This window comes from Protopterus annectens, chromosome 3.part1 (assembly GCF_019279795.1).
Source record: "Protopterus annectens isolate FY-2018-M chromosome 3.part1, PAN1.0, whole genome shotgun sequence".
Lineage (NCBI taxonomy): Eukaryota > Metazoa > Chordata > Ceratodontiformes > Protopteridae > Protopterus > Protopterus annectens.
In genome coordinates, this window is record NC_056732.1 from 1,658,561,070 (window position 1) to 1,658,581,153 (window position 20,084).

At 33.0% G+C, this 20,084-nt stretch overlaps 1 protein-coding gene across 3 annotated transcripts in view; it reads right to left on the minus strand.

Annotated features, from left to right (window-relative positions):
* Positions 1 to 262: 262 nt before the first annotated feature.
* LOC122798604 (ubiquitin carboxyl-terminal hydrolase 47-like) overlaps positions 263 to 20,084 on the minus strand; it is a 766,891-nt gene continuing 747,069 nt past the window's right edge. For all 3 annotated transcript variants that reach the window (XM_044067681.1, XM_044067680.1, XM_044067682.1), the window contains one exon: positions 263 to 726. In XM_044067681.1, coding sequence (XP_043923616.1) covers positions 472 to 726 — 255 coding nt within the window. In that variant the 3' untranslated portion in view covers positions 263 to 471. The remainder of the gene's footprint in view (positions 727 to 20,084) is intronic.

A 20,084-nucleotide genomic window follows, 5' to 3' on the forward strand; every position in this document is an offset into this window, starting at 1 on the left:
CCATTCAATATAATATACTCAATAAATCAAGAATTTAAAAAAGAGTTGAATGAATAAAGGGCTGCCAAACCTATGCATGTCCATTAACAGTATAAGATACTCAAAGTTTTTTTTTTTTTTTGTTAAAAATGCAATGTACTGAGTTTTGGTTATGTAATATTCGAGAAACAAGCTTCTATGTATCACAGTTTGGGAAGCTAGAATGTTACTGTAACATAAATGTAACCTTTGATGGTTACTGTTGCATGTATTTAGACAGCAGTTCAGTTCCAGTAAGTATTTTTATTTTACTTTTGCAGTATCACAAAGTTTATTGACAGTTATTAGAATGATTTCAATGGAGTTCATAAATAAATATACCATCTAGAACTAAAAATCTAGATATTTACAAGGTTACATAATGAACACACATTATATTACTGAACTCTATGCATGATGTAGTACTTGGAATATAATCAGTCATATACATGCCTAATAAAAGGTTGAATGTTGTTTTCTTTCTTTTCTTTTAGTCATTTGGCTGATCCAATCACAACAGAAGAAATATTGATAAAAAGAAATGGTCTCGCTTGCCACTTCCAGTTCTTCATCCATATTACCCTCTTTAATTGAAATAGATGCCTTTTTGATGATTTCATATTCAGTGGGAGAGCTATTAGGATCATTGTCTGTTGTTTCATGTTGCTTGTTCATTGTCTTTTCTCCATATATGGCAGTAACTATTGGCTTAAAAATAATATAATAATTCAAGAAATTAATAAAATAGAAAAGTCTCCTTTCAGAGTCAACACATTCATTCCAAAGATTTCATATATTATAATAATGAAGTCTGACATTAAAACTATTGTTCTGTTTTCACTCACCATGTGTTTTTTTAACATATATTTCCATGTTATGGCATTAACAATTCTACTTCTCAGGATATTTTTATTCTTTCTGCATGTCTCTATATAAAACATTTAGAAATGTAGTACAGCACTCTCTTTAGGTTCATATTTTGCAAATCACAGACACCAACTTTTTCTCAGAAATGTTGCCACCAAAGTCCCTCATGACTGACAAATAACTCAGGGCCTTATACCGCCCTGGGAAAGGCTGTCTGTCTGATGTGCACTACAAGATTACCTGCCATGTTAAACCTAATATTTTTTCTTTCTTCACTAAGCCACCAGGCAGTAGGTAGAGAAGAATATGTAGCAAATTAACATGCTTGAAAGTCAATACTGCAAACCCCAAAACAATGAGGAATTAAGCAGCATTGCGGGTAATATATACTATGTCCAAAAATTCTTGTATCTTGGGGAATGTAATGTCAAGTTCATATGAACATAGGCATTTACTGGGTATATAGTCTAGGATACCTCTTCTTAGCCTACAACAGTTTTCCAGCTTCCCTAGGCCACTGTCTGGGGATGTGAATCGCTCAGAGTGACACAGTAGGAAAATGGAGGGTGAGGGAATCAAACACTGGACTACAGGAAGCATCTTGGTAACAGCTGATAGCCTTAACCATCTGAGCCAACTACCAAACTAAAAAGATTTGTAAGGAGCATGTTTTCATAAGTTACAAACTATTGCTTTATTATTCTGTTTATTGATTTTCCCTTTGTTCACCAGGTTAGTCCCACTGTGACCCGAGTTTGTATTCATACTTCTAGGGGAAATTTGGACAGGGCATCAAGGAACTTCCTCTACTCACTGTGACATGTAAGGTGGGTGCACCTGTCAAGTGTGAAGCATCTGCTCCGTTCCTAGTCTACTGGCAGTTGGGAGAACAGCAAGCCAAACATGGCTTCTAAAGAAATGGAGTTGAGGTAAATGTTGACTCCATAGAGAAGTTTATAGTTGTAGAAGAAAACAGAGTTGTTCAAGAGGAAGTAAAAGAAGTTCAAATTGAGGATAGAGAAAAGATTTTTGAAGGGTCAAAGAGTGAAGAAGAGATTATAATTACAGCCCTTCAGTCTGGAGGGTTCCAGGATGCTATACTGGAGAACTTAATAGTGCAAAGTGAACCAGGAACAGGAAAATAATTATTGTATGGTGAAATGATGGAAATATTAAACAAAGTAGAAGAACAGCATAAGAATAGTAGAAGAAATAATTTGCAGAGGTTGTTGGAATACAAAAGGAAGCAGGAAGGAAGGGAAAGAAGATGAAAGAGTCAAAAAATAAGAAACATAATTTAAGAATTCAGAGTATGGAAGAAGTAAAAATGGATAGGTATGAAATTTGGGGCAAGATAGCTGTGCCTGTAGGCATAAAGGAACAGGAGGTGTGAACTTTCATCTTAATTAAAAAGAGATGTATTGTAACATTTTTTGAGACTGTTGATAATTTAACACTTTCTTGTAAATTTAAGAGAAGGGAGGTGAATAATCTTAGAATTTTATCTATTAATGTTAATAGTACTAATAAAATAGTTAGGGGAATGGGAGTAATAGAATAGTGTAATAAGTGTGATGCAGATTTCATAGTCTTAGAAGATATTAGGATTTTAAATAAAGAAGAAAGAGAACAGACAGAGACTTTATGGCTGGGTGGTATAATATTGAATTTAGGTTAAAAAACCTTTTCAGTGATTGCTATATTGTATAGAAAAGGAATAACATTTTTAGAGCATACTTTAGCTAGATTAGATGATTGAAGGTAGTAGACTTTAGATGGGAAAGGAAAGTATATTTATCAATAACAATATATGCATATGTGCTATATAATGAAAGGGAGAAATTATTCCTAGATATATTAAACTATGTTATAGTAAATATGAATATAATAGTAAAAGGAAATTGTAATTGCAATTTAAGATGTTAAAAGCATAAGTACTGAGTAGATAAGAAGGTAGTGGAAGAAATAATAAAATATGGAAAGTTAGAATTATAGAATTTGAGTAAGAAATTTCAAACAGAGCGTGATTATTTTCTTCTACCTAAAACTATGAAAATTCGAATACAAGAAGCAGTCAAGACAGTTTGTTTGTTTAGACCATTTAACAATATAGATTGAAATAGATTAGAATAAAGAGTAGACAGGAAAGTATTAATAGAATTAATAAAAAAGAGTGGAACAAGAAAGCTAGAGAAGATATAGTAATATTATGGAAGGATCATTTAACAATGAGAGACTTTTATAAGAACTGGTCAGAATGGAGGATAATATTTAAAGAGAAGTATAAAATAATTTAATTACCAGGGGAGAATAAGGTAAGACAAAAACATTAAAAAGAAATATAAAGAATTTCAAAAAAATGTTTTAAATAGTCTTGATAGAAACGAAAGAGATTATTTTAGGAGTGATGAAGAGATTTATCAAAAGAGTGAGGAAAAATTGAAGATATATTATATAAGCAAAAATATTTTACAGGGAGAGAAGGAAGACGTATCACCATATTTGTGTGTAAAGTAAAAGAAGACAGTGGTATAATGACAGAGATGAAAATCAGTAGTGGAACATTTGAAAAAGAAAAGACAAATATAATGGACATTGTAGTTACATATGTGAAAGAGATAATAAGAAAAAATGAATTATTTTATTTAACAGTTGTTTACCAAGAAAGTCTAACTTGGAATGAAGCCAATTTTCAGCAGAGGCCCAGGGAGAAATGCTTCAGATGCATGTCTTTGTAACATGGGAGGAAACTGGAGCACCTGGAGGAAACCCACATGAATGCAAGGAGGACATGCAGACTCTGCACAGAAGGCACCTTAGCCAAGAATCAAACCAGAGAACCATTTGCTGTATGGCAACAATGCTACCACTGCACCATCCAAATAAAAATAAGAAAATAAAAAGAAATAATAAAAAGAAGGAATAAAAAGAAAAATGTTAGTGGAGGGTAAAGCCGTTTACAGAAGAAATAAAGAAATGGAACAGCAAATTGCTATAGCAGAGACAGACAAGGTAATAAAGAGTATAAACATGAATTCAGCAGCTGGATTGGATTGTATAGAGTATCTAATGTATGCAAAATTAATCCAATGCCAACAAGAAATATTAATCAAACTATTTATTGAGTGGCTAAATGATGTGACTAATAATGAAGAACTATGTCCGGTTGTGATGAGATTGATAAGGAAGAAGGGAGAAAAGAATGAAATTTAAAATTGGAGGCCTATAATATTGAACAACTGTGATTAGAAATTATTTATGAAAATAATACAAAAAAGATTAGAAAATAAGTTGAGTTATATAATAGAAGAAGATGTTTATGGAGTTAGATGAAAATGAATTCAAAAAGTATTAATAATAACTAGTGGAATAGTAGATGATATTAAAAAAGGACAAAAAAGAAACAAAATGAATAGTGTCTGATATAAATAAAACATTTGATTCAGTAGAGCATGATATTGTGTGACAAATTATGGGAGAATACCATTTTAGTATAAAGATTAAGAGAGTATGTGAACCAGTATATAAAAATACTAACATCAGAATTTTAGTAAAGAAATAGAGATGAGAAGAGGTATAAACAGGGATGTCCAATGAGTAGTGTTTTGTTTGTAATAGTTATGAATAGTGTGATTAAGGGATTAAATTGGATAAAAGTAAATATATAGAAATGGGAGTAAAGTATCCCATTATTCTCTTGTGCTGATATAATATTAACTGCAAAAAGTGAAGAAGAAATGAAAAATGTAATCAGAAATGTAGACAACAGACTACAAGATGTTGGACTAAGCATTAACTGGAAAAAGGTAAAGGCTTTGCAGGTGATAAAAAAATGGAAGGGGTACAGTTTGTGGAAAAGATATCTGTGTTAGGAACTGAATTTGGAGAGTATGATATAATAAAGAAACAATGGGAGAAAAAATTTAGATTTTTTTTCTCATTTTTTTATTGATTTTCAAGAGTATAATTACAATTTTTAACAAGAAAAAACAACATAATATCAAATTTTTACAAAAACTATATACAAAGTCCAAAATAGATACCAAATCTTCAATAACATTACATTTTGTCTAATAGTTTTTTAAGCTTTATCCAGGCAATTTGTTTATGAGTCATGTTTGAGGAGTGTAACATAGCTGTTTGTAATTCCCTACTACAAATAATCTTAGTAAAAGATATAAATTCCTTAAATGAGAGGTTATTTTTACATTTCCAATTTCTAGTAATAGCTTTTCTTGCTATAGCAAGTAGAGTCCAAAGGAGGTTCATTTGATTCAGTGGAACATACCTTGGCATTGGTGCATTAAAAAGTATCATAGAATCAGAGATCTCGCATCTGTCAACCACAAAGCTTTAATAAAATTTTTAAACTCCATCCAAAATGTGGTTATTGTTCTGCATTCTAAAAACATATGTGCCCAGTCTGCATCTATTAGCTCCTCGCATCTCCAACATCTATTAAAATCTTTCTTGCTTATTCTAGAGGCTTTTTTTGGTGTAATAAAACTTTTATGAATGAATTTCCATGTAAAAATTTTCCAATATGTGGAAGAAGAGGTATGGTAAACAGATCTGAGAATTAAAGCTTTATCATTTATATGTATTTGGGAGTTGTTGAAATTGTTGATATATTTCCATAAATTGTCATCTAATATTATTAGATCTGATCTAAGAATGTTGTAAAATCTTGACAATGAGATACCATTATTATAGCCTATATTGGTGAAGTCAAAGGGGATGGATACATTTTTGGGGAGGTCTGTTATAGCAGGAAAATGATGTCTTTTAAATTCCATGAAAATAAATTCTCTGAAGATTTGAATATTTAACCAGTTATTTTGGTAAATATTATACCTGGCTAAAAGGTAGGTAGTATCATGAATATTATTAGATTGTAAAAACTGATGCCAGAATAATAACCCATTTTCTTCCATAGTTTTTTTTTCATCATGTTAAAGGAATCAAAGCATCCCTTGGTTAAGATTATTGGAAACATTAGAATGGACAATTTGTTGTTCAAAAGGTTCTTATTTATTACTTTTTTAAAATTTTGCAAGATATATTTAATTATAGGAATAAGATGTGATTTTTCCTGCTCATTGTTGAAGAAGAATTCTTTAATAACTATAGATAGCTTAATATTTTCAGAACAATATATGTTTTTGAAAAAAATGTCAAAATTACTTAATAGTATTGTTTTGTGTAAATTTTTCCAATTTGAATGGTATTTTGGACTTAACCACAGACTTGTTATATTAAGAATAATGGCATCAGCATAAAGCTCAAATTTTGGAAAAGCAATCCCTCCTTCAATCCAGTTTTTATAGTGCCAATCATATTTAATCCTTGTTTTTTGAGGATACCATAGACATTTAATTTAGTGTTTATATGTTTAAGTTGTTTTCTAGAAGGAGGAGCCAATAATGTTTGAAGATAAAAAATAATTTTTGGTAATAGAATCATTTTTATCAGAGATAATCTTTCTTCCATAGTAAAGAACATTTTATTCCATCTATTAATGTATTCTGTGATTTTTATTTAAGAAAATTTTATAATTTATATTTATAGTGTCCTTCCATTTAGACAGAATATGAACCCCTAGATATTTCAATTTATCATTGGTCCAGTTAAAGTTATTGTAATTAGATAGAGTGTTATTCAATTTTTTATTGATGAGAATAGTTTCTGTTTTGTTTTGGTTAAATCTAAGGTTTGAGATTTCCTCAAAGAGTTTTAATGATCTGATAATGTGATCAATAGATCAATCAATATTTCCAATAGTTAATAAGATATCATCTGCAAAGAGTAACATTTTAGAAGAATAGTTCTCATTAACATCAAAACTTTTTATGTTTATATTGTTTCTTATAAAATTAGCAAATGGTTCTATTGCTAATGCAAATAGTAGGGGGATAAAGGGCAACCTTGTCTAGTGCCTTTTAGAATTTGAAGTGGGCCAGATAAAAAAGCGCCGATTTTAATATACGCTTTAGAACCTTCATATAATTTTTTTAACAAGTTTAAGATTTCTGAGGAGAAATTATATTATTTTAATACCATAAATAAGTATGTCCAGTTAATAGAATCAAATGTTTTATCTAGATCTAGACTGATGAGTGATAATTCTTTTTTTTTATTTGCAAAATCTATTAAAGTTAAAAGTCTAATAGTATTATCCTGAACTTTTCTGTTCAGTATAAAACCTGTTTGATCGTTGTTTATTAAAGTCGGCATCATTTGATTTAATCTGTTTGCTAAAATAGACGTAAATATTTTATAATCTATATTTAATAAGGAAATAGGACGATATGATGAAACAAATTTGGAGTCCTTATCTTGCTTTAGAATGGGAGAAATTAGCGAATATTTCCAAGAAGGACAAAGTTTGTCACTTATTTGAACTTCCTCAAGTGCTTTCATTAATATCTTCAAAGCGGAATCAGGGAAAATTTTATATAATTCACCTATTATGCCATCAAGACCAGGGGCTTTATTATTTTTAAGATTTTGTATTCTTTCTTTAACTTCTATTAATGATATTGATTTAAGTAATCTATTATTTTGTTCTTTAGAAAGTTTATTATTTATATTGTTTTTTTAGAAATTCTATTTTTGAACTATTATTAGTAAAGTTTAAGTTTGCTTTATTCATTGTTTCATGATATGAATGAAAAATCTCTAAAATATCTTTTAGATTAGAAGAAGGTTTTGAATTGTGTTTAGATGTGTCTAATATTTCAATTATGTGTTTACTCTTGTGAAAACTTTTCATTTTGGCTGCTAATCTATGCATATGTTTTGGATTAGATGAATAAGATTGTAATTTTAACCTCTCTAAATTAATTGCTACTTTATGACTAAGAATTTCTAAATATTCAAGATTTAGTTGTTTTAATTTCAGATTCAAGCCCAATTCTTTGGGGTGTAAGTTCTTTTTTAAAGTCATCAGATAACATCAAAAATAATTTGTTGAGCTTAAATACAATTAATTGACAAGCTCATTAATTAGAAACAATTGCTGCTTAAAGAAACAAGCATTTAAAAGTTTTTGTATATAAAAATTAAAACTGTGTAATGTATATAAAACCAATATATACCAAAAATAGTACAATTAAAAATGGTAAAAAATGCCTAGTAAAATACAAAAAGACATAACGTATCAAGAATTAATACCAAGAAGTACAAATGAGAAACCCATGTGTACCTGATGTAAAATTTACGCTGAAATAGCTTTTAACTTTAAAATGGGCTTGATGGATATTTAGTCGTTCAAGCCTGGTTTTTTGTTTGATTCTATGGAAATTTGCCAAAAGGTCTCCCTTTGTTCTAGTTTCGCCTGCCATGGTCCTCCCCTTGGATCCCTGTTAATACTTTCCAAGACAAAGAATTTATATCTGGCTGTGGGGCATGTAGATGTATGCTTAAACAAAGCATTGTTGCTGTTTTCTTTTTGTATATCATACATGTGTTCGTAAATCCTGCGTTTAAGACTTCGCTCAGTCTTCCCCACATAATATGCTGAGCATTTTGTACATATAGCCAGATATATAACTCGTTGGCTATTGCAGTTATAATATGCCGTGGCTTTAATCACTCTATTCAATGCTGGAAGGGATACTTGGTCATCGTGCACGATGTAAGAACATTGTGCACATGATCCGCATCTAAAAGTACCCTTACGTGTACGAGTGAGATTGCTATGAGAGGAGCCATGTTCCAAAATGTTTTTTATACTTTTCCCCTTACGGTAAACTGTTCTCATTTCCTTACCATGCAAGTTGGGTAAATCAGTAATTTCCATGAAGGTTTCCCACTCGTTAGAGATAATATCCCTGATGTTGCTAGAATTAGTGCTATACTGTGTAATAAAGGCTTGTTTGAATTCTGAATAATTGTCATTTTCACTCATACTGTTGGAAGTGATCCCCGAACCTAGAACCGGGCTGAATCTATCCCGTACTATATCTGGACATGTTGTTTAATATGTTGTTCATTTTGCCCTCATATAGAACCTGGTCCATGATGACCATACCACCCCATCGTGCACGATGACCAAGTATCCCTTCCAGCATTGAATAGAGCGATTAAAGCCACGGCATATTATAACTGCAATAGCCAACGAGTTATATATCTGGCTATATGTACAAAATGCTCAGCATATTATGTAGGGAAGACTGAGCGAAGTCTTAAATGCAGGATTTACGAACACATGCATGATATACAAAAAGAAAACAGCAACAATGCTTTGTTTAAGCATACATCTACATGTCCCACAGCCAGATATAAATTCTTTGTCTTGGAAAGTATTAACAGGGATCCAAGGGGAGGACCATGGCAGGCGAAACTAGAACAAAGGGAGACCTTTTGGCAAATTTCCCTAGAATCAAACAAAAAACCAGGCTTGAACGACTATATATCCATCAAGCCCATTTTAAAGTTAAAAGCTATTTCAGCGTAAATTTTACATCAGGTACACATGGGTTTCTCATTTGTACTTCTTGGTATCAATTCTTGATACTTTATGTCTTTTTGTATTTTACTAGGCATTTTTTACCATTTTTAATTGTACTATTTTTGGTATATATTGGTTTTATATACATTACACAGTTTTAGTTTTTATATACAAAAATTTTTAAATGCTTGTTTCTTTAAGCAGCAATTGTTTCTAATTAACGAGCTTGTCAATTAATTGTATTTAAGCTCAACGAATTCTTTTTGATGTTATCTGATGAAGTTGCATCTAGCAACGAAAACGTGCTGTATTGAGTAAATATTTGTGTTAATAAAGAGTGTTTTGGACTACTACTGGATATTTATTGGCACAGTTTCTCTCCGGTGCTGGTTTTTGTGTATTTTGGTTTCTTTTACCAGCACTATCTTCCGTTTGCTTGTTTTGTGTTTCCATGGAAGCTTCGGGGGAGACACCTATTGCCGATATCCTAACATCGTCATTTCGCTCAGAAGCGGGCGAAATTCGCAAACTTACCGGGCAACTTAGCCAACTTATAGACATTCCTTTGCCCTTAGGAAAGGGTTTACAGCAGGTGTTATCTAAACCTGCTCATTCCGTGAACACGGACTTCCAGGGTTCACCGGACACTGCCGGTCTTTCAGCGAGCAGGGGACTACCTCCTTCTGGTGTCGGACGTCATCCGACATCGACAGACTTTCAAAGAACGCCGTTAATTTTACAAACAGAAAACCAGCCTTGTTTACGGTCCTCGGATGAAACGGGGAACATCAATACACCTACTTCCACGTTCCAGGACTGGTACAAGGACATTCCTTCTTTTGAACATTATGGAAACCACGTCCATAGGAACGAAAAGAACATTAGTTTCAAGGACTCACTGCCGCGCTCGATTCATGATTGTATAGGTACCGTAGCTTAAATTTAGATAACATGTACCTCAATGAATGTTTAAATAAGCGTTTAGTCCCCAAAGGTTTAAGGGTCCACAAGTACCCTAATAATGTGGCTTTAGGTAGTGATTTTCATACAGAATTGGTAAATGCTTTTGACAATTGTGGGCTTGCGATAGTACAAGCTATCATTAGAAATAACGAAAAAGAGATAGCCCTACTAGATAAGGATATCGAAAAATACAAAGTGGCTGTTACTAGTGATCTCATGTTTCAGGTTGAGACAGAAAAAAGGAGGTATTATCAAATTAGAAAGGACGTTGATGATAAATGTGATATCATTCTTAATAGAAAATACAAAAAGTTACAAAGGGATATTAGAGAATACAATGAAGGTTGTCAGTATCCCACACCGCCCTCTAACAATGTTCATACACACAAACAACACAGAACAGCATTTCATTCAGAGCATATAATGCATGAACACGAACAAGTAACAGACCTGCCTGATGAATGGGCACTTGACCCACTCCCTAGGAGATCTGAAAGGATTCGTAATCAGCGGAAGACACACCAGTCTTTTTCCCCCGAACGCCCACCACACAGGGAGGTCACGAGGAACAACTGGAAACAGTATTAAACACCAGCTCCATTGTAGGAATAGATACTACAGAGACTGTTCACAGTGTTTCAACAGATGATGTTGACTTCCCTAATATTATATGTAAAAAGGGGGGCTATACTATTTACAATTATAGTCACCTACATATCACTGATACTTTCTTTGAATTATTTACCAAAGGATTCAAATATGTCCCTAGTAGGAGTAGCAATGTTACACAAGTCATTATGGATTTGAAACTTTTCATCAGAAAACTTAATTTACAGAACCTATTGGGCCACAGTGACATGACTCAACAAGATTATCCACACAGAAGTGGTACTTTCAATCCTCCACTTCACCCCCAATTGAAAAACTTGGAGATGAGAATGGAACAAAAAATCAGGAATTATTGTAGGTACACTAGATTTGTTCCTAATTTAACTATTCCTGAAAGCCATCTATTGGATATCTTGAGACATGACACCAGTATTAGAATCATGGAGCCAGACAAAGGGGGTGGTATGGTCATCATGGACCAGGTTCTATATGAGGGCAAAATGAACAACATATTAAACAACAAGTCCAGATATAGTACGGTTTCTCTTAATGAAATTAACATAGCTTACAAAAAGATCGATCTGGCCATAAAAGATCTTTTGGATATAGCTGTTATAGATCACAGTACTTATACTTTTTTGTACAATTCTCAACCTAGGGTACCATCCATTTTTGGAGTACCCAAGGTCCACAAGAATGTACATGACCCTCCTTTAAGACCTATCGTAGCAGCCCAGGGTTCCAAAATTTCCACGATTTCCAAATTTTTAGACTACAAGTTCAAAAGATTGTGGCCTAAAGCCAATCATTTACTCAAGGATTCGTGGGAATTTTTAAAACAAGTCACTCCTGACCTCTTGGTGCCTAATTTAAAATTTCTGACCATAGATGTAGTGGACCTGTTTTCGGTGATACCACACGAAACGGGTCTACAATGGCTAGAGGAAGCACTTACATCTTGTCCTAGGGCCAACAACCAAGACAACTTTCTTATTTTGAATCTTATGAAATTAGTTCTACATCATAATTTCATCTACTTTGCAGGTGAATATTACAAGCAGATCTCCGGGGTTGCTATGGGGGCTAATTGTGCCCCTACATATGCAGACATTATTCTCTCTATCTGGGAGAATAAGTATGTATTTAACAGTTCTTACAAACAACATTGGGTTGCCTATTACAGGTTTCTGGACGATATCTGTATTTTTTGGACTGGATCAGATACCCTTATCCAAGAATTCATGGAATATTTGGCCTCCACTACAGATTTTCTTACATTTACACACCATGTGCATGTGGGCAGGGTTGAATATTTGGATGTTCTTCTCAGTATAGATAGTGAAGGAGGGTTTAAATCAACTGTTTATAGAAAGCCCACATTCTCTAACAGTTACATTCATTTCAAGAGTTTACACCCAATGCATCAAAAAAGAGGCATCGTCAAAGGTCAATTCGTCAGAATATCACGGATGACCTCAAATGACGAGGATTTTTTGTTAGAATGTCAAAAATTATTTACCATGTTTCGTGACAGGGGCTATCCGGAGGAATTTATTAATAATATAAGTGAACAAGTGAGGGCTGGCAGAGGGGATAGATTCAGCCCGGTTCTAGGTTTGGGGATCACTTCCAACAGTATGAGTGAAAATGACAATTATTCAGAATTCAAACAAGCCTTTATTACACAGTATAGCACTAATTCTAGCAACATCAGGGATATTATCTCTAACGAGTGGGAAACCTTCATGGAAATTACTGATTTACCCAACTTGCATGGTAAGGAAATGAGAACAGTTTACCGTAAGGGGAAAAGTATAAAAAACATTTTGGAACATGGCTCCTCTCATAGCAATCTCACTCGTACACATAAGGGTACTTTTAGATGCGGATCATGTGCACAATGTTCTTACATTGTGCACGATGACCAAGTATCCCTTCCAGCATTGAATAGAGCGATTAAAGCCACGGCATATTATAACTGCAATAGCCAACGAGTTATATATCTGGCTATATGTACAAAATGCTCAGCATATTATGTGGGGAAGACCGAGCGAAGTCTTAAACGCAGGATTTACGAACACATGTATGATATACAAAAAGAAAACAGCAACAATGCTTTGTTTAAGCATACATCTACATGCCCCACAGCCAGATATAAATTCTTTGTCTTGGAAAGTATTAACAGGGATCCAAGGGGAGGACCATGGCAGGCGAAACTAGAACAAAGGGAGACCTTTTGGCAAATTTCCCTAGAATCAAACAAAACAAAAAAACCAGGCTTGAACGACTATATATCCATCAAGCCCATTTTAAAGTTAAAAGCTATTTCAGCGTAAATTTTACATCAGGTACACATGGGTTTCTCATTTGTACTTCTTGGTATCAATTCTTGATACTTTATGTCTTTTTGTATTTTACTAGGCATTTTTTACCATTTTTAATTGTACTATTTTTGGTATATATTGGTTTTATATACATTACACAGTTTTAGTTTTTATATACAAAAATTTTTAAATGCTTGTTTCTTTAAGCAGCAATTGTTTCTAATTAACGAGCTTGTCAATTAATTGTATTTAAGCTCAACGAATTCTTTTTGATGTTATCTGATGAAGTTGCATCTAGCAACGAAAACGTGCTGTATTGAGTAAATATTTGCGTTAATAAAGAGTGTTTTGGACTACTACTGGATATTTATTGGCACAGTTTCTCTCCGGTGCTGGTTTTTGTGTATTTTGGTTTCTTTTACCAGCACTATCTTCCGTTTGCTTGTTTTGTGTTTCCATGGAAGCTTTGGGGGAGACACCTACTGCCGATATCCTAACATCGTCATTTCGCTCAGAAGCGGGCAAATTCGCAAACTTACCGGGCAACTTAGCCAACTTATAGACATTCTTTTGCCCTTAGGAAAGGGTTTACAGCAGGTGTTATCTAAACCTGCTCATTCCGTGAACACGGACTTCCAGGGTTCACCGGACACTGCCGGTCCTTCAGCGAGCAGGGGACTACCTCCTTCTGGTGTCAGACGTCATCCGACATCGACAGACTTTCAAAGAACGCCGTTAATTTTACAAACAGAAAACCAGCCTTGTTTACGGTCCTCGGATGAAACGGGGAACATCAATACACCTACTTCCACATTCCAGGACTGGTACAAGGACATTCCTTCTTTTGAAAATTATGGAAACCACGTCCATAGGAACGAAAAGAACATTAGTTTCAAGGACTCACTGGGGCGCTCGAAACATCATTGTATAGGTACCGTAGCTTAAATTTAGATAACATGTACCTCAATGAATGTTTAAATAAGCGTTTAGTCCCCAAAGGTTTAAGGGTCCACAAGTACCCTAATAATGTGGTTTTAGGTAGTGATTTTCATACAGAATTGGTAAATGCTTTTGACAATTGTGGGCTTGCGATAGTACAAGCTATCATTAGAAATAACGAAAAAGAGATAGCCCTACTAGATAAGGATATCGAAAAATACAAAGTGGCTGTTACTAGTGATCTCATGTTTCAGGTTGAGACAGAAAAAAGGAGGTATTATCAAATTAGAAAGGACGTTGATGATAAATGTGATATCATTCTTAATAGAAAATACAAAAAGTTACAAAGGGATATTAGAGAATACAATGAAGGTTGTCAGTATCCCACACCGCCCTCTAACAATGTTCATACACACAAACAACACAGAACAGCATTTCATTCAGAGCATATAATGCATGAACACGAACAAGTAACAGACCTGCCTGATGAATTCTTTTTGATGTTATCTGATGAAGTTGCATCTAGCAACGAAAATGTGCTGTATTGAGTAAATATTTGCGTTAATAAAGAGTGTTTTGGACTACTACTGGATATTTATTGGCACAGTTTCTCTCCAGTGCTGGATTTTGTGTATTTTGGTTTCTTTTACCAGCACTATCTTCCATCTGCTTGTTTTCTTTTTTAAAGTGTCAATTTTCAATTGTAGATTTTATAATTCTTTGTCCCATTCTTTCCTTTTATGTAAATACCAGGTTTTTATTTTCCCATATATGTATATAAGATTTTAAAGACTCCCAAATAAACACTTTATTTGTGTTATTATTATTATTAAGTTCAATATAATAGTTTACTTCCTTTATAAACCATTCTTTGAATCCTTTTATCTTAAGAATATAGGCTGGTAGTCTCTGCCAATGAATAAGATTGTTTGGTTTAATTTTAATTTTAAATAGTATGGCATTGTGGTCTGACAGAGGGCATGATGTAATCACTACATCTTGAGTCTTAGATAATTGGCTGTCAGATATAAACACTTTATCAATAGTCGTCTGTGTACCATATCTATAAGAAAAGTGAGTATAATTGAGAGACCTCTGCTCTTTGATCATGTATATGTCTTTTAGGTTATATAATGAGACAAAATCTATCAATTTTTGGCTGATGCAGGTATCTTAATTTTACTGACATTAGTGGTATCTTTAGATGATAGAATACAATTAAAACAGCTGCCAAAATGATATCTCCTTTAGAATTTGCTGTTATTATTTCCAAATATTTGTTTATAGATCTAGCACCAATACCAGGTAGCCAGTACATATTTGCTAAAGTAAAATATTTCTTATTCAATTCCAATACTACTAGACACAACATACCATTTTTATCAGAGAAACTGTTAATTATTTTAGGTATTGGTAGTGTATTTTTCCACAAAATCATGGTTCCTCTTCTCTTTGTTTGGAAATGAGATTCAGCTAGAATATTATAACCTTTAAAAGCCATTTTTTCTAGATCTTTCTGAATAATGTGCATTTCTTGCAAAAATATAATGTCAGCTTTATTAGATGCTAGGTATTTGAGTAACCTTCCTCTTTTAGTAGGGTTATTAAGACCATTTGCATTCAGAGACAGACATTTAAACCCAGACATTGATTACTTTAAGCTTTTGATGGATAAATACTATTCTGGACTTAATTAACAAGTAATGTTCAGAGAAGATGAAAATATAACTATATGCAAAACTAACCATGGAACATCTAATTCCTGGATTGATGAAGAAGTCATCAATACCACCCTCTATCATCCTTAGTGCTCAAGACTATCGTTCTCTAATGCTACTACCTAATATTTTATTGAATCAACAAACTACAACCTATTAATTCTCCAGGATGAATAGGTATTCCTGTGTAGGAGATATTGTGGAAAAACATCAATTACCATGAATAATGTAATTTTCAAAATTTTTAAGAACAGTGTCTTTAAACTTGTATCATGACATAGTATATCATATTCATTTATGTCTATTCTATACTAATACAGATCTTAATCTAGTATACTACATTAGATCAAAACCTACTTATCTAGGAATTCAGTAAAGAAGTTTATGTATAAAAATAAGAACATTTATCATGTAACAAAACATTCCTGTATGAACTTGTCTGTGAAATCACAACAGTGTTAATATTTACTATAGAATCAGCATATTAATATATAGCCTATAGGCTTATTTTCCTTTTAAATAAGATATAAAATCACCAGTTTTTCCTTCCCCTAAAAAAAAAAAAAAAAAAAAAAAAAAAAAACATATCCGATTAACCTTAAATAATTTCTTAAGGTATTAAAGATGTTTAAAATAAAGATATATTAATGAGAATTTTTTACGAGAAGATAATATTTTAGTTGCACAAATATCTATGCAGGTATATGGATCTGTGTAATCATCAAAAACATTAGCTTTTCTTTCCAAAGATGTGAGTCTAAAGAAACTATGTAGTGTAGCTTGAGTTTGATAAAAATATCATATAATGAAGTCACAGCTTTTAACCTTCACGGACACTTCAGTTTTAGATGTTATAGTAATAATGTGTTCCCTTAAGTTGTTCTTTTTAACAAAATACATTAACACATTTTACCAATATTTTTTCAGTTAGAGTGGCAGTGGTTAACATACAATATATCTTTTGCTAGAAAATGTAGTCTACAGACAGTAAAACATTCAATATTTTATGAATATTAGTGGAAATGTCAGATTGTAGTATGCACTTATGTAGCTGGAGGTGGATTAAGTAGATCACAATTTCACCATTCACTATAAATCCAACATGATGTAAACTATTAATTAGAAAAGCAGTTAAAAAGTAAAGGCTACCTTTTGAAATAACAACTGTCCTCATGTCCTGATAAAAGTAGTAACTATAAGTCAAGAGTAACCATCCCCACTTTGCACTGCCCCCCTAACAGTCTTCTACTCCTATCACTGACTAGTGAGGCAAAAGCATCACTTCAGTAACAACTAAGATCATTCTCTAAGCAGAACTGTCTCCTTTTCTTTGGAACCGAAATTTTTCCTGCCCCAATATATTATTTCACCCTTTTATAACAGAATTATTATTTATTGTAATGGTCTGTCTGCAGCTTTGGCTTCCCCATTCCAGCAGTATTGCCATCAACCAACAACTCATATAATCAATAAGATTGGGGACGAAGATATCAAGATGAAAGCACAGAAAATACATAGCTGCCCCAAAATCTACTTTAAAAATAATAAGAAGACATTAACCCTCAATAGATAATGTATTTTGGTGACTTTATAACCACTGCATATGCCACTTTCTGCTCTGATAACCAAAAAGGATCAGATGACCTAGTCTATGTTTTCACTGTATCTGTTAGCTACAGCTGCCAACTCATGATCAAGTGTAAACTACTTTGTAAAACATGTCATCAGAAAACTTATTATGAAGGGAACAACATAGGCTTCAACATTGGTTTAGTAAAAAGGACCTTTATATATGTCTATGTTTTTTATATAGTTTTCTTTGTCGGTCTTGGTATGTGATAAAGCATTCAGTTGTTCCGTTTTCTTTTTCTTTTTTTTTTCATGTGAAGATTTCTGGTAACATGAATATGTAACCAAAGTTCATAGGACAAAAGAGACTTTGAGAGAGTGCATGCATAAGTCTCTTGTATTACAAAGTAGATCTGACCAAGAAATCTCAAGGCAACAGCCTTCTTTTTCCTTTTTTTCCCCCTTCCTTCTCCTTTAACATTTGAATTTTGGTGGTTAAAAGCTCGCACTGGGGAATCTGCAGCAAGCTATGATAACTGTTCATGAGATACTCGTGATGTGCATTTTGTCAGAGAAAAGAAAAACAGAATATTCTACTCAAAAAGCATGTATATGAAGTGCAAAAAAAAACAAAAAAAAACAACTTTGCCCTATTTTATATAAATATAAAATTCTCTGTAACTATCAATTTTACTGGCCAATGTATCTGATATCAAGCATACAAACCCTCCTGTCCCTGCAACACACACTCCACCAGCTTTCATCAGAAACCTCTCCTTTTCCCTCTCCGTCAGCAGATGGACCCACAAACCACATTTAGTAAAGACACAAACCTCTCAAGTGTATGAGAATACATTTTTACATGTCATGACGGATTCTTAGAAAGAAAACGATCCTCTCTATTATGATAAAGAACAATTTCCAATACCTTTTAAACTATTTAGAACAAGTCACATTAAGTTATATCCATTAGATCTAAAAGGACCCAAGCATAACATGACATTTAACAGGAGAGAAAGCCCGCTGATGCAAAAAGGGGCTACACTTTCATTTAATTGCACTGAGATGGGGAGCCTTCATTTCACTTATCGGAGCGATCTATATCATCATAATCTAATACACATACACATACAGTATCCGGTATTAAGGAGGTTCTTGTTTTAACCAATATTTCTATGGTATTGCTACATTGCCCTTATGTAGTTGTCAACTAATAATACACTCTGTCAAGGGAAGATTTAGAATTTTAACATTTATGTTTAACATTCTGGTGTATTTGTATTAAAGGCTTTTAAACAGCAAATACATTTAAAAATAAATAAATAAATAAGCATACCTAATAAATATTAAATGATTTTTACCTTAACATGTATGTTTTTCCCCGATGTAGGTGATTTGTAGCACAAAACTTTTGGGATTTGAAGGGATTGTGGAAGAGCTTCATTTGTATTATTTACCCTTAAGCTTCTTGCTTGTTTTATCAATCGATAACATTTTTCCATTTGTTGCCTGCCTTTTTAAACTAGGTAATGAGATGTCTATATCTTCAGTGTTTTCTAAAATCTTATTCTTTTTCACATATTCAGAGGCATCATCAAGATTATTAAATATTTTTATTCCTTCAGATAGATGTATTTTAATTCTGGCAGGAAAAATGATGTGTGCTTTAATTTCAGCTTTCTTCAGATTTTTAATGAGAGGAATGCAGGCTTTTCTTTTAGTTATTATAGTAGAGGTATAGTCATTGCCAAATCTTATGTTTTGACCATTAATTCGTATAGGATTACCTGCCCACGCTGTTCTCAGGATTAAGTCCTTGTCTTGAGATGATAAAAGTTTTACAATAATGGATCTTGAAGCATTTGGATTTTTTGACACAGACATATTTGACAATGACCTGTGAGCTCTCTCTATCCCAAAAGAGAGATTCAGGTTAGTTTAGTGTCTTAGGCAACCAGTCATTCAAGAACTGTATTGTGTTATTTCCTTCCATTTTTTCAGGTATGCTGTATATTCTAATATTATTTCTTCGTGACCTTGATTCTAGATCCTCCACTTTATCTGAAAGTGCGGTGTTTTGCTTTAGTAAGAAGTCAATCTGGCTATCATTTTCATGCTGTCTTCCGTCTATTTCATTAAGAGATTCTTCAATTTCTGTTATCTGGTCTGTGTGTCTTGTAATTATCTCCTTGAATTCTTCAATCTGCTTTCTATTTTCTTTCTTCATGTTTTCCATGATTTTTTCTAAATTGTCCATTTTCATGGAAAGATCTTGAATACTGGATATTATTGTTTGTAATTCTTTCTTCATGGAAGTTTCCTGGAGAGAGGCTTTTGAATGACTCATGGCTGAGAGAGTCTGTTATATTCAGCTGCTGTACTTCTGACAGGATGTAATTCACTTTCTATTCACCAAAATTGAAATATTTGTAGAAAAAAATAATCCACTGTATCTAAATATATAGGTGAAAGAAAACTTAGATGCTTTTAAAATAATATTAAGCAAATTGCTTGTCAGAGAAATTTCTGTTAAGCAGAGCATCAAAAAGTGCTGTTATCTCTCTGACATCTTGGCCACGCCCCCCAAAAATTTGAGAGATTTAAAGGGACTTAGTATTATGTGGA